This window comes from Macrosteles quadrilineatus, unplaced genomic scaffold, assembly GCF_028750875.1.
Source record: "Macrosteles quadrilineatus isolate MER2022 unplaced genomic scaffold, UCM_ALF_1.0 Scaffold_3__2_contigs__length_128488019, whole genome shotgun sequence".
NCBI classification, from domain to species: Eukaryota; Metazoa; Arthropoda; class Insecta; order Hemiptera; family Cicadellidae; genus Macrosteles; species Macrosteles quadrilineatus.
Window position 1 is genome coordinate 69,463,107 of NW_026542596.1, and position 14,801 is coordinate 69,477,907.

Consider the following 14,801-nt stretch of genomic DNA (forward strand, 5'->3'; position numbering starts at 1 on the left):
TAAATATTGGCACAGTCATTTGTTAAGGTGAAAACATATTGATAAAAATGCATAGTGTAAAATTTGCAGTTTCAATAAAGGTTATTAACATTTTTCCACATTTAAAAAATCATAAACCTTAGTCATAAAAAAATAGAGGGTTGATTAAAAAATATATACTTTGGAGTTGTACTTTTAATCAATTATGTGGAAAACTTTTTACATTAAATATAATGATATAAAAACCACTAAGATTTTTCTGTGACAATATGTTTCTTTCTTTCTGGCACAAAAGGAACTGTTCCAGGCTTGGAATGGGTACGGCGGTTGGCTTCTCTGTAACAGAAAAATAAACGAATTAGCTAATGATAATCACTGCAAAACATTTATTTATGAAAATACAGAGTAGCTATTCTTAGCTTGTTAATCACTATGGCAAATATGTTTCGGTAGACTAACACCCTCTTTTACATTACGTAAATCAACATTCCATCTATATGGACCAGCTGTGGGCAATTTCTTTTTACTGAAAAACAACATAGTTGGATGAGCCAATCACAGAGAGTGATACAGCATTAAACGTTAAACCCAAAACAGCAAACCTGCAGACTAAGTGAATTTCCATTTGTCTGATTGGATTTTTATTCAAATATTTCCATAAACATGACAGATTTATTCTCTATGTAAATAGCATTAGGTTCGACAAGTACTTGGATTTGCTGCCACAGGGAAGAAAAAAAGAGTTTTTTTTATCTTTATAGTATAGCATAAAATGAATAAATTTGCCAATTTTGAAAAAAGCTAAGTACAACACTAACAGTTAATTTTCTCCAGAACCTTTAATTTTTCAACCAACGCTTCAATGTGCTTGTTCATAAATTAAGGGTAAAAAAAAATAAAAATAATAATTTTTGAAAATTTAAACACCCTGATCCCATGACCCAATCTTGCTGGTTCACAAACTTATTCAAGTTTATTTTGCCCTACCTATTAATGCAACATTTCTTAAAAATCAAACTAAAATTAGGCCTACTTGAGTTTTTGTGTTCATGGACACATTCATGACAACTTTAATGAATTATGTTTTTGGCCTCTGGAAAAAGTAAATCGGTCTAGGTCTTCCCGCGCCACCACCAACCTACAGTAGGCTACTTTCCATATATAAGCTACTTATCTTACATTAGTGAATATTTTCTAGCTCAATTTTTGATGTGATGTTTGATATGACAAAAGTGGATGTTGTGTTTTAGTTTAAAATAAGATCTTTCGGTTTGGCTTTGTTAAAAAGTTGGCGCATGTGGCAGAAACTAGTAATTTAGATCAGTGTACTATTTGGTGGCTTAATTCAATTGTGCATTTTCATTCCAAAACTGGCGACAACTTAAAACATATCGGACGTCTAGTTCTGCCCACAGTTAACGCAATTATTCATACGGAGATATGCTATGACAACGTACTATAACAGTTTCAGTATACATACTTTCTCTTTGTTTTGTCCCGGATGGTGCGCTGCTCTCTCTGAGCATTGTAGATGTGTTTGGGCACTTGTCTGTGTCGAGCTATCCTCCTAATCTGTGGATGGTTGGCAAACTTCTTCTTCAACGCCTCATTGTAATTCAGAGCTGCCCTTTCTCTGCCCATCAGCTGAATAAAAACCAAAATTAGGTTGAAACACATGTAAAAGGTGTATAGAGCACAAGGACCTGGGTTTTTACGATATTTTTCTGAGAATAGCAGGCTTACCTGATTGGGAAATAGTCGAAACTAGTAGCCTACGAGAAACACAAAACGTAAGAATATTCACTGTAGCTGACACCATTTTCAACTAAGGAATGAATGAGTTGAAAAGGATAATTTAAACATAATAATAATAGACAGGGCAAATCTCTTAATTATTCTTCAAACCACATCAAAAGCTTTTTAGTGTTCAACATCAGAAATTTTACCAAGCAATGCTAATAAAAGGTAAAAGTAACGACAATGAGATTGTCATTCTAACATACCACGCCCAACTTTTCCGATGCCCTTGCTTTCCACAGTCGTATGTTCATCTCATCCGAGGAAGTGGCGATGTATTTGTTGTCCATTGTCCAAGCAACACTGGTGAGTCTCTGCATTCGCTTTGTGTGGTAAATGTCTCTTGAATGTCCCTGAAAATATCACAAACACATAGTTAAACTTTTTATTGTAAAAGTAAAAGTAAATTTTTAAATGAATTAAATTGATTTGGATCTCATTACTCTTGTTGTTTTGACGGATGTAGCTTTGAAACATGCGCAGATGAGAAAAGAAGATATATTAAAAATTGTATTTCTCACAACTCTTAAATTAATTTGATACTGATATTGAGTCCTCCCTTGATTGAAAGGTACAAATTGAAAGGTTTGACTTAATTGTATTGGATCGGTTTTCATATATCACCTGCACATCAATATTTCCCCTATACATCTGAATGAAATGGTAAATAAACATACTAAACGAATTGGGTAATAAGAAACATAACCAAATATGAGAAAAAGATTTTCATGAATTTTTTTCTATAGAATTTTGACAGCTTTACCTTAGTGACTTCGTAAATGCGTACAGATTTGTCGTAACTTCCGGACACAAACTCTCGGCCAGTAGGAGCGTAGTCAACACAAGTAACAGCTGAGGTATGGTCCTTGTGTACATTCAAGGCCATCTTCAGATTACGACTGTCATATGTGTACAAGCTGAAAATAAACAGTATCAGCAAACTGACACACACTTTCTCCCATCAGCCTGATATTAAAATTGAACATCCTACTGTATAAGGGAAAATCAATTAATGGGTAAGTGGCAAATAGCAAGGTAACTTGATGTTTTTTTATGGGGAAATATTTTTGTCCAAGGATTAAAGGACAGTTAAAAACAAAATTTTAATAAAAGAATAGCTGTTTTTGTGCAAGTCAGATTTATGTTGTGGTTGTGGTGTTATGGGTTTTATAGGGAAATTACCATTAATAACCAAAATTAAATTAATTAAATTACTGAGGAAATATTGAAACTGTCTAATGCCTACATAGGCCCCACTTTTTGTATTCCTCTATCAAAAACATTTATTTAGCTGTTAACACAATCAGGCAATAGGCCGAGTCAAAGACCTACAAGTTAATGAATTTTTTTACAGTGTTATTAAACTTCTTCACAGAATAGCAGGGGTCGTCCAACAAGCAAGACTTGATTCCCTGTTGGAAAGTTTTTTTTTCTGGAAGCAGTTACAGGCTAACTAGTAGGCTGAAACTGGGTAGCAGTTTGGAGACTCTGCTACACCTAGGGACATCTAGATTTGAACCTTTTTTCGTAACATATTGATTCCTTGAACCTGCAATTTGGTAGCCTATATTTTCCTATACAAATTTGTAACTGTGAGGATTTTTAATTATTTGAATAAAGTGCTCCAAGGGACCTACGCAAAGCTGCTTGCAGCCCAGAGTACTATTTACCCTAAATATAGGCCAGTGCTTACGATTAAAATCAATTATAAAACAAACTTACTTGTAGTCTTCATTGGCGCAGGTGAATGTAAACGCCTCCATCGGGTTCCATGCAAGCTGATTTGTCCGGAGGGCCATCGTCAGTTTACGTAGCGGTCCTGATTCTCTGGTGTCGTACAGAATTACGCTTCTATCACTGCCACACGCAGCTAGCAACAGCAATCAAACCAATACATCAAATATTTGCACTCAACTTCAAATTTTATAAAAACCTAGAGCCCTGTCACTGGTTTTGCCCCATTGTATTCATATCAAATCAAATTATCTTTATTCACTTTACATTCTATATCGCCTACATGAATAGTGTCCTCTAAAAAAATGGTTATATAGGCCTACAATTTAATCTAAAAGACTTAACTATACAATTTCACAATTATTTTAGAATGGATACTGTAGTTATTACATTTTTTATTTAGAAACTCATCCATACTATAGTGAGCCAGATTAATTTAGAATTTCTTCAAAAAATGATTGTATCACGTTACCTAAAAGATAAGTCTCGACAGGATTGAAGGCTAAGTAGTTGAGAGAGTCCACATCCCAAGTGAGTGTTCTGATTGGTTCGCTACGAGACTCTTCCCACAGCTGACAAGTGTCTCCGCAAGTGGCGAACTTGTCTCCGTCCTGACTGAAGCTGATACTCAACAACACGCTCTACAACCAACAATATGGTTTAGCAGTTTACAGTACTTTAATAGATTGATCTAGGTACATTAATTTATACTAGGCATACAGTATGCATCAACGTAGGCACATCTGCCAACAAACTATCTGACTTTTCGATTGAGTTTGTTTTCTGATCAAGTTTCTTAATCAACATTTTAATTGGGTTTGCAAACCAAGGATTTTATAAAAAATACAAATTACTTTTTAATACGAATTCTAACATTGGCCTAGGCTAACTTACACACTTTACATAAGGATATGAAATTCTGTAATAAACCCTTGTATAGGTCGGCCGTTTAGAAAACGACCTGCGCGAAATTTTTAGCGCATGTAGGGGAGGTGAAAGAGAGGGAGGGTACTTTCCCCCTCTCTGCCAATGGCCGTTTTCACAAGGTGTGTGCATAGTGACGTCACGTGCGAACTGAACGTGTTTTATTTGACCAAATCACATGTTTTCTTGTAATTTCCCAAAGACTTTCGAATGACAATCATTACGAATTAGCATTGAATATATAACACTATTTAGCGTTTTATATCCAACATAGTGTTGTATTCAATATTGAATATAGTTATTGTGTTATACAGTACAGGGTGCGGCAAAAAACCGATCCATTTTCTGCAGAGCACTGTTCAGCGACAGGTTGTCTGAAAGTGGTGGGAGTAAGCTCGTTGGAAAGCCTACACGATGCCATTTTTTCTAGTCACAGAGCAGTGGTCGCCTGAGCTACGTGCGGTTGTTATGGAGTTGTTTTTAAAAAGTATTGAATTCATTCATTGCAACTCAGCAGCATTAGCAGTTTCGTGCATTATTTCAATTGAGGTGACATGGAGAATTTCCGTTGCGTATAACAATAATGCGGTGGGTTACTAACTTTAGAACAACGGCTTCTGCGTTGAAAAGGAAGCTGAAAGGCCAACCAAAGTCAGATCGGATGCCTATTGGCATCGTATAGGCTATCCTACTCCCACCACCCTCAGACGGCCTGTCGCTGAACAGTGCACTGAAGAAAATAGATCGGTTTTTTGCCGCACCCTGTATATTCAATGGGGGTAGTATATAACATTTTGATAGTGAGTACCTTTTAATCGAAAAACAGTGAGCAGTAAATATTGTAACTGTGGCTGTCTAACAGTCAATATATTTTTAGGTGACCATATACAAATAGTTTTTAATATAATACCTTTTTTGCAACTCCTACTTATGTTTTATATAATTGAAAATCTCTCATTTAAGTAGCCTTAGTAGAAAATAAATAGTTACAAATAAATTGACAAGATTGTTTTTACACATATTTAACAAAAACAGCACAAAACGACATATAGCTTAAGTTGTAGAGATTTTATTACACTTTAATGACATACACTAAACCCAAGCACTAAACTACTAAACCCGTAGGAGAACCCCTCGGACTATGGTTTTTCTTAATAACTTCAAAAATTTACTAGACGCTTACCGAATGGCCTCTCTCGTTTTGCGAAGTGGAAAATCATGACCACAGCAAACTATCACGAATACTGGACCCACCGCAACGGCTGTTGCCGCGATACGGACAATCATCACGAATCTCACCGCGATTAAGATATGGCCGCAATCACAAAGAGTCATGGGTAACTGAGATAATCGCATGAGATTATCGCGGATGTTGCCAGGATTGTGTAAGACGCAATTTTTTCAATTGAGGTGACATGGAGAATTTCCGTTGCGTATAACAATAATGCGGTGGGTTACTAACTTTAGAACAACGGCTTCTGCGTTGAAAAGGAAGCTGAAAGGCCAACCAAAGTCAGATCGGATGCCTATTGGCATCGTATAGGCTATCCTACTCCCACCACCCTCAGACGGCCTGTCGCTGAACAGTGCACTGAAGAAAATAGATCGGTTTTTTGCCGCACCCTGTATATTCAATGGGGGTAGTATATAACATTTTGATAGTGAGTACCTTTTAATCGAAAAACAGTGAGCAGTAAATATTGTAACTGTGGCTGTCTAACAGTCAATATATTTTTAGGTGACCATATACAAATAGTTTTTAATATAATACCTTTTTTGCAACTCCTACTTATGTTTTATATAATTGAAAATCTCTCATTTAAGTAGCCTTAGTAGAAAATAAATAGTTACAAATAAATTGACAAGATTGTTTTTACACATATTTAACAAAAACAGCACAAAACGACATATAGCTTAAGTTGTAGAGATTTTATTACACTTTAATGACATACACTAAACCCAAGCACTAAACTACTAAACCCGTAGGAGAACCCCTCGGACTATGGTTTTTCTTAATAACTTCAAAAATTTACTAGACGCTTACCGAATGGCCTCTCTCGTTTTGCGAAGTGGAAAATCATGACCACAGCAAACTATCACGAATACTGGACCCACCGCAACGGCTGTTGCCGCGATACGGACAATCATCACGAATCTCACCGCGATTAAGATATGGCCGCAATCACAAAGAGTCATGGGTAACTGAGATAATCGCATGAGATTATCGCGGATGTTGCCAGGATTGTGTAAGACGCAATTTTTTTTGTTTTTTTTGTCCTAGTACGCTAGGCACGAGCCTGGGATTGTTGTACACATTACTTTAGGCTAGACCTAGGGGTTGCGGCATTGTCACTTAGATCAAATCCATTGGTGACTTGGCGGGGATCGAACCCGGGACCTCAGGGACTGAAGTCTCGCGCTCTAACCACTACGCCAGCTCGCTCCCCCGTGTAAGACGCAAATAACGTGACTGCCATTATAATGGCGTTGCCACCATCGCAAGTAACGATCACACATCTTAGTGACGGCCTTTTATTGAATTTCCTATATAGGGTATAAGCTATTACCGTAGTACTCATGTAGGGGTGTGCGAAGCAGCAAAAAATTTTCGATTCGAAGCAACGATTCGATTCAAAAGATTTTCGATTCGATTCGATGCAACTCGATTCGAAGCAATACGGTATTTTTCTATTCATAATTGTCAATTGAGTGGATTAACAATAATTAAAATTTATCACATTTGTGTAATACAAATTTTTTTTGATGTGGTATTAGGCCTATTCATACTTACATATGAATTTTAGGTGAAAAAATATTTATTTTCAATCATATGTATTAGAATAACTGCTGGAAATACCAGTGAGCTGCTTTACTTGCCTATTTCATAATTTTTACTTGGAATTGGCTCAACTGCAAGAAAGAAGAAAATATTTTTTTTATCAAGACATTCATTCTCATTTTAATAACTGATTAAATAACTAAATAGGTACCGGTAGCTAATTTTTTTTTTTTTTTTTTTTTTTACAACAAATTTGAATGGAACTTAATATAAAAAGACCATTAAGAAATAAATTTACATATCACAAGTTTAGGGCCTGTGGACCGGCTTCAGGACTGCAAGCAAGAAGAAAATAAAAATAATATGTTTCCACCATGCAACATGTATCATTCATTCCCTGCCTCCTAACCTCCTTAGTATAATAACCTCACACTTACATTATTTGTTACATCATCATAAATAAAGAATTATTATTGGCATCAGTAGGCCTACAGCTTTACATAGGCATTATTTTTATAGGGCCTAAAATAGTAATAGGCTAGAAGCAACATGTCAAGTGGAGAACTCATTGAAGAAAAGATATTGTGTAAACTAATTTCCTATAAAACTCAAAAACAGTAAATAACATACAAACATTGTTTATGGTATAATTAATAAGGACTAAAAAATGCATATCATGTCATACAGTAGTATAGACCTACTGCAAGAGATTAAAATCCTAAAACAACTGATTTTGATAGCTAATGAATGAAAAGAATTAAAAATCCATAAAATGAAGCTAAACAATATCACAACTAATTAGGTACCCGAAAAGTAACTCTTAAATAATATATAGAAGATTAAAATAATATTAAATCAAGAGACAAGAAAGTTGAATGCTATCTTCTAGTGCCCTTGGCAACACAGGTCAATGTTTTTAAACTACCCTCAATGTTTTTGGAACAGCAGGGCCTTTTTCTCTTAAGGAAGGGTAGTAGTATGTCAACAAAAACAATGAATCAGTCTCACCAGCCAGGCCCGGGCAACGATGTGTGAATTCAAGGTCATAGACCCTCCCCCTCCCCTCTTACACCACCCGGTTGCTACCCAGTTGCTTCAATTGCTGACAAAATGCAAGTGATGAAACAAGGAAGTAGAGACAAAGAAATATATTTCTTTATTCAAAAACACAAAACTGTTAGAGATTATTTTCAAAGAAATTAATTCAATGTAATTTGTGAGTTGTAAATATTGTATTGGATCTTAGAAATATATTTTTTTAACCCTATTTAACCAAGATACAGATCTGTTCACTATATCAGATATTTCTTTTGTTTATAATATTATGTAAAATACTAAAATATATTTTTAATTATGTATTGAATGAACAATAAATGATTATACTAGTATGTCTGGATAAATAGTCTTTCTATTCTTTTGACTTTGTTTTCTTTGCACTGTTAGTGTTGCGTCACGGCTTTTGTCTTGTTACTCTTATCAGTAGACGACTAGACCTGGCTCTGGCTAGTGGCAGTGCGGCAATTGCTCTGTTGTGTCTTTATTCTTAAAGGTCGTGAGCCAACTTAATTTTTAATTCTCATTTGAACATTTTAATTCCTCTGTAATAGATATAATAATATAAGAGTGTTTCTTTGGAAATAAATTATTCTTTTTTTTTCTTTTGCCCCAACAAAAATTCGGGGACGGGGACCGACAGACACCTAACAAAAATACCAAATGTATCAGTCTATAACATTGATCTTACTAGTTAAGTATTAAGTAACAATTTTTCAGACTTATTTTTAAAATGATTTTGGAGTAACCTACCTTGTTTTGGCTAGGTTCACAGTAGTAAAATATTTCACACACTGCTTACATCAAGACAAAAAACAAAACCTCTAATCATTTGCAATGTCAAAACAAAAAAATATAAAACAATTAAAGCTATATTTAATGCAAAGAATGTATTAAATAAGAACGCCTTCGTAAAGGAAACGCAACAGCAACGCGCTCCTGTATTGCGGGTATTGCATTGACTTTCTGCAGGCGTTTTTCGTATATGGATACTGACTCCCTCATGAATCGAATCGTTTTTTGACCACCACTGAATCGAATCGCGATTCGAAGCATCGAATCGAATCGAATCGAAATTTCGATGCATTTTCGATGCATCGCACACCCCTATACTCATGTACCATAGTACTGTAATACCTCTGGACCCGGGATGGCAAGGAGTATAAAAGAAGGTGTGTGCACGCACATCACCCACCCCTCCAATCAGCCAATCAAGTACGGTATTTACTGCTTTACTGTTTTTCGGTTAAATGGTATGTACCATATAACTGGGCAGTATATTCACTCAATGTTGAATACAACGGATATATAAAACTAAATAATAGTGTTATATATTCAATGCTGATTCCTAATGATTGTCATTCAAAAGTCTTTGGAAAATTACAAGAAAACATATGATTTGGTAAAATAAAAGGTAAAATAAAATAAAGGGTGGGGGTGGGGTGGCAGCGGAGTGGGGGAAGAGCCATATTCTGTCTCACTCCCACAGCTCGGTATCTCTCTCTCGCACCAATGCTACGAGGAGGACGCTTTCAAAGAGGCCGACCTATACCTATATATTTGTTGGAATATTAACCTATAACAAACAGATTTAGGTTTAGATTGCCTCGTCAGGCAAACTTTGTTATACAGGTAGCCTATTTTCTTATTTATTCTTTTATACTGTATAAGCTTTGCTAGTTTAAATACTCTGTGCATGTTAACTTTACATTTGTCTGCATTTGCAAACGTTTGGCATGATTTTCATGATTTGCGTTATAGGCCTATTTTATTGTTAGTTGCATGACAAGATCTACTACACTGAATGTGTTGAAAAATCAATAAAGAATTTGAATCCGAACAAAATATTTTCAATTGAAATCTCCCTCTATATACATATAACCTACCGGTAGGCCTCTATTTTATACTCGAAATGGTTTAAATGTTTGCATAAACAGAATATTTGGCCCGATATTTGTAGATTATGTAGATATTTAAACTATTACAAAAACTGTGTTGCGTACGCAATATAAGTTTGGAAGCTACACAGCTTATGAAACTATTCATTCCGTTAAACAGAGAGTATTTCAATCTATTCGTTTCTCACCTTACTAATTATAGTACTGATATTCTCTTCGTTACTTTCAAAGTCAATATCTGTATTCCATATTTTGATGGTCTTGTCATCTCCGATAGACAGCAAATGAGTACCGTCAGAGTTGAAGGTAAGTCCCCTAACACAACCGTCATGTGCTTGGATAGTGCGAGCACACTGCCTCTGAGATAAGTCCCACAGACGAACCTGACAAGAAAAGATGAATGTTAAGTTGTCTAATGACCAAACTAGATTGTCAAGGTTAAAGACAAATTACCAAGTTAGGTATTTATTAATAATTATGGCCTAAGAATCAAGAAGATTAACTTGATTTCCATTAACTTAAGATTGCCATTAACTTAAATAATGTATCGTTACAATAGGCATTGAGGGGAATGAAACATACATTCCAAATTAGTTGAGCTATCAATACCTGTTAATCCAGCTATGCTTGCTTGAATTCACTTAATTCTATTTTAATGTGGATGTCGGTCACATTTTTAAACAAGGGGGATTTGGAAGTGTCACACAAACGTATAACCCATCCCTCTTCATATAAAATAAACAATATAACTTAAGTACTTAATAGGTATCAAAATCTCAATAGGCCTAATTAATTTGGCCATTCAACACTTAAGGCAATAGGCTATCTTATGTCACATTTCCATACAAAATGATCTAACTTACTTGTTTCCACTGAAATGTCTACTCGATAGCAGAGCCACCTTAAAAACAATAACTTAAGTTAGCCCAACTGTATTGATGTGATATGTACTGTATATTGATCAATCTCTCACCTCTCCATTGAAATCTCCACTTGATAACAGAGCTAACTTGTTGGGATGTTTCTTCAAGCAACATATCGCATCTCTATGGCCATCCAAATTTCCAATAAACGGTTTGGCAAAAACTCTCTCTAGCTTCACAGCATTCAGGGCTCGAACATACTCTCGTGGCGCCTCAAATGGATGAAGGCTGGGATCATAGTTCCTTGGAGCTTTAAACATAAAATAGGAATGAAATAGGTAGTAGGCCTAGTCCTAGCTTAGACTGAAATCTGTTAGCCTAGGGCCTATTTAAGTTTAACAGTAATACCAAAATCCCGGTCTGACAGGCCCTAGGGAATTTTCAAAAACGCATGTTGGCAACACTGTTTACCGTGCTTGGGAGATTCCATTCTCCCAATACCTTCCCCCTTTTCTTCCCCTACCTATTGATATATTGTTTGTTCATTTTGCATGGGTGCCGTGACCTTGACAGGTTGTCTGTTCATAACATGTCCGTCTCAGAAGCCCAACGTTAGTGTATTTTAAAGCGGGCTCTCACAGGCTGAGGGTTTAGGTTTGTGTGTTTCTAAGCGGGGTCCATTATTTTTCAAATGGAGTCTCATAGACCCGGGGTTTCAGTATTAGTGTAATTTACAAAGTAGGTTTACTATCTCAATTAATTTAAAAGGGATAATTTATTTATTTTTATTTATTTAAAAAAAGAGGTTGGTGGCCTCTTTTAACCTTGCATTTGCCCGTCCACATAGACTAAGCGCCCGTGCGTGGATCGTTTACAGCAAAGCAAGGAGTGAGCCGTTACAGTACAAAGGTGAACTGTACTGATTAAATGTTATTGGCAGTAACCAGGATCCGAACCCACGACATCGCTACCTTGGGCCCGAAGTCCGCGACGCTACCGACTGAGCCACCGACTCACTAAAACATTCATTCACTATGGTTTAACTTGCCTAGTTTGGTAACTTGCAATAGGCTAAGTAAGTAACTGATAGGCTACAATAACAATTAAGTGGAGCCTGCACTCACCAATAGCCTATTAGGTAGGCCTAGGCCTACTTAAGTTATTCTGTGGAGATGGTTATATTACATAGTCTATATATTAGTAACTTATCAGGCACAAATAAATCTTATACATAGGCCTACCTTTAAAAATATCTGACTTGGTTTCTCTTAGGTAATGGTCAGGATTTCTAGTCAACACCTTTACTTTCATATTGACATAAAATAAGTTTAATCCTGTGGCACGAAATAAAAATATTAGGCCTAGGCCTAATTAAATATAAATCATGGTAGGGAAAACGATTGGAATCCAGTGATTGGATACCACAACAAATATGTTAAGTTGTCAGCTACAGCATAGAACAAGGTCGGCCTAGGCCTAGATGTGAGGTATTTTTTTTATTATTAATCCTAACCTAACAAACATTCACAACACCACAACCACAGGTTATGTTCCGTTCCGATGTTCGTTTCGTTTTTTTCATGATGCTTTGCGGTAGGCTTGGTATTGGACCATGCAGCTGTTTTGCGTAGTCATACCAAATATATTTTTCCTACAGTCACCCGACAAAGTTGGCTTCCTTGTACTGTTTATAGTACAGAAAGCTGCTAATTGCTGCATATTTATACTTTGCCGTACGGTTTATACTTTGCCGTACGGTTTATACTTTGCCGCACATCAGGATTCCACCGAAACAACACAAAACTGCGTGGTTCTATTATGCACGTAATCCGTTTACGCTTGGAAATAGGTTGGCAACACTTAAAGATAATTATACTATGAGCAGCTATTTGACTATTATAACTACGATTTAACCTGTCATTTCGTGTTTATAGTTTCGGTATTTCTGAACTTTCTGGACTTTTCTTTTAAACGTTTTTAAAACATTCCTACGATCTTAATAAACAAGAAAATACCTTTAAAGCATTTATTTTAGGCGCGGAAACCACTTCAAATTACAAAAACATACGGAACTATATTCTCAAAACGCGGAGCACATTTCTTGCCGAGGAAAAATAGCGGAGTGATACGGACCGCGGGTACTACTTTCTCTAGGGCACCATTTGTGTTGCCAGCTGAACCTAAAAACGTGTTGTATGGTGTTTGAAAGACTAATTATTTATATACTTTTAATACTTTATAGTGACTGTAGGAAAAATATAATGTGTAACAGAGTGAAAAAGCCCTTTGCTCCACTCGAGATCATTCCACACTCGCCTGCGGCTCGTGCGTAAACATTGCTCTCGTGTGCAGCAAAGTGCCACTTTCACCACTAGTTACACAAATAACTATTTCCTACAGTCACCCGACAAAGTTGGCTTCCTTGTACTGTTGTACTGCTAATTGCTGCATATTTATACTTTGTCGTATGGTTTATACTGGATTCTGGTTCTGGGCCTGTATGCCATTGACCTATAAATTAATGATTCTATCTAACAATAAAAGGAGTACATCAGATAACAAGGCAAGATATTTAGACCAATCCCTTTAAAAATATTGCATTGGATGAGATAAACACAAAACAAGTCTTAAGTTTTAAGAAAAAACAATATATGTTTAACTATTTGCACTATGTGCCGAATTTTAGGTACCTGTGGCCCTAGGCCAATTTAACTCAAGCGGCCCCTGCCCTTTAGGTGGGAACTTTTCGCAATGGCCCCTGAATCGTGAATATCACTTCGCTCTCACGGAGAAGTTGTGAACATCACCTGCGATCTCGAGGACATCATGATCGTCACCCACAATAGCAGCAAATTAATTAACATTTCCTAGGATCAGGAGGAAATCATCATTTGCGACGACAGATAAATCGAGAACATCTCCTGCAGTTACGGGGACATCAACATTATCACCCTCGTTCTCGGCGGCATCGTTCTTTAAAAATGCTTTGGGTTGCATAATTCTCGTCATCCGCGTTATTTAATACATTACAATTGAATTTTTGTTTAAAAACATTGTATTTGTACAAAACCCTGTGGCCCCTTTTGCTTGCGGCCATGCTGCAGCCTAGTAGTAAATCTGGCACTGCTTGCACTATTCAAAGTCTTTGATTTTATGCACTTGTAGAGTAATAGTGAAGCTAGCCATTGATTGTACATGACGTAATATTTATGTACAATTTCTTGCCTGCATCCATCAAAAACCTGTGTGTTTTAAAATTCAAACATGTTTTAAAAACTACTCTAACCCAGGCTTGCCTGTATAAACATGAAGAGTACTTTGGTTTAGAGTTTTAGATATTTTAGTTGCCAGAGCCATCTTGATTGTTTTGTTTTTATTTTGACGATTGTCATGAACTTTGTACATAGTTTTAACGACAATAAATCATTTCATTTCATTTCATTTCATATCGAAGAAGACATCAAATCCTCAATTAAAATTCTCCCTTCATTACCTTCCTTCTTCATCCAATACAATACAGATACATATGAATACGAATACTAATGTCAACAAACATCAGTAGTTACAATTAACATTGCCCTCATCTCAACCCAAAAACCATCAAGTTCAGCAGTATGGACCTACTCAACTTTAACAAATTTCATCACACTACACAGTAAGCAGGTGGTTTCTGCACTCTTTTTAGGGCAGAAAATTATTGTTTAAAAATACCAGTAAAGTAAGGCAGGTAAATTTACCGTTTTATTTTGTGAGGTTTTAAACAAAGCTGCCTCC

General features: G+C 36.1%; 1 protein-coding gene across 1 annotated transcript; it reads right to left on the minus strand.

Moving 5' to 3' along the window:
• Positions 1-156: 156 nt before the first annotated feature.
• Positions 157-12,520, minus strand: LOC128990757 (DDB1- and CUL4-associated factor 13-like). The gene is made up of 9 exons (XM_054413315.1): positions 12,269-12,520; positions 11,138-11,337; positions 10,353-10,547; positions 3,983-4,151; positions 3,499-3,646; positions 2,540-2,693; positions 1,983-2,129; positions 1,460-1,623; positions 157-315 (listed from the first exon to the last, which is right to left on the minus strand). Exons 1-9 carry the CDS (start codon positions 12,336-12,338, stop codon positions 228-230), a joined length of 1,335 nt encoding a protein of 444 aa, XP_054269290.1. The 5' UTR covers positions 12,339-12,520; the 3' UTR covers positions 157-227.
• Positions 12,521-14,801: the final 2,281 nt, after the last annotated feature.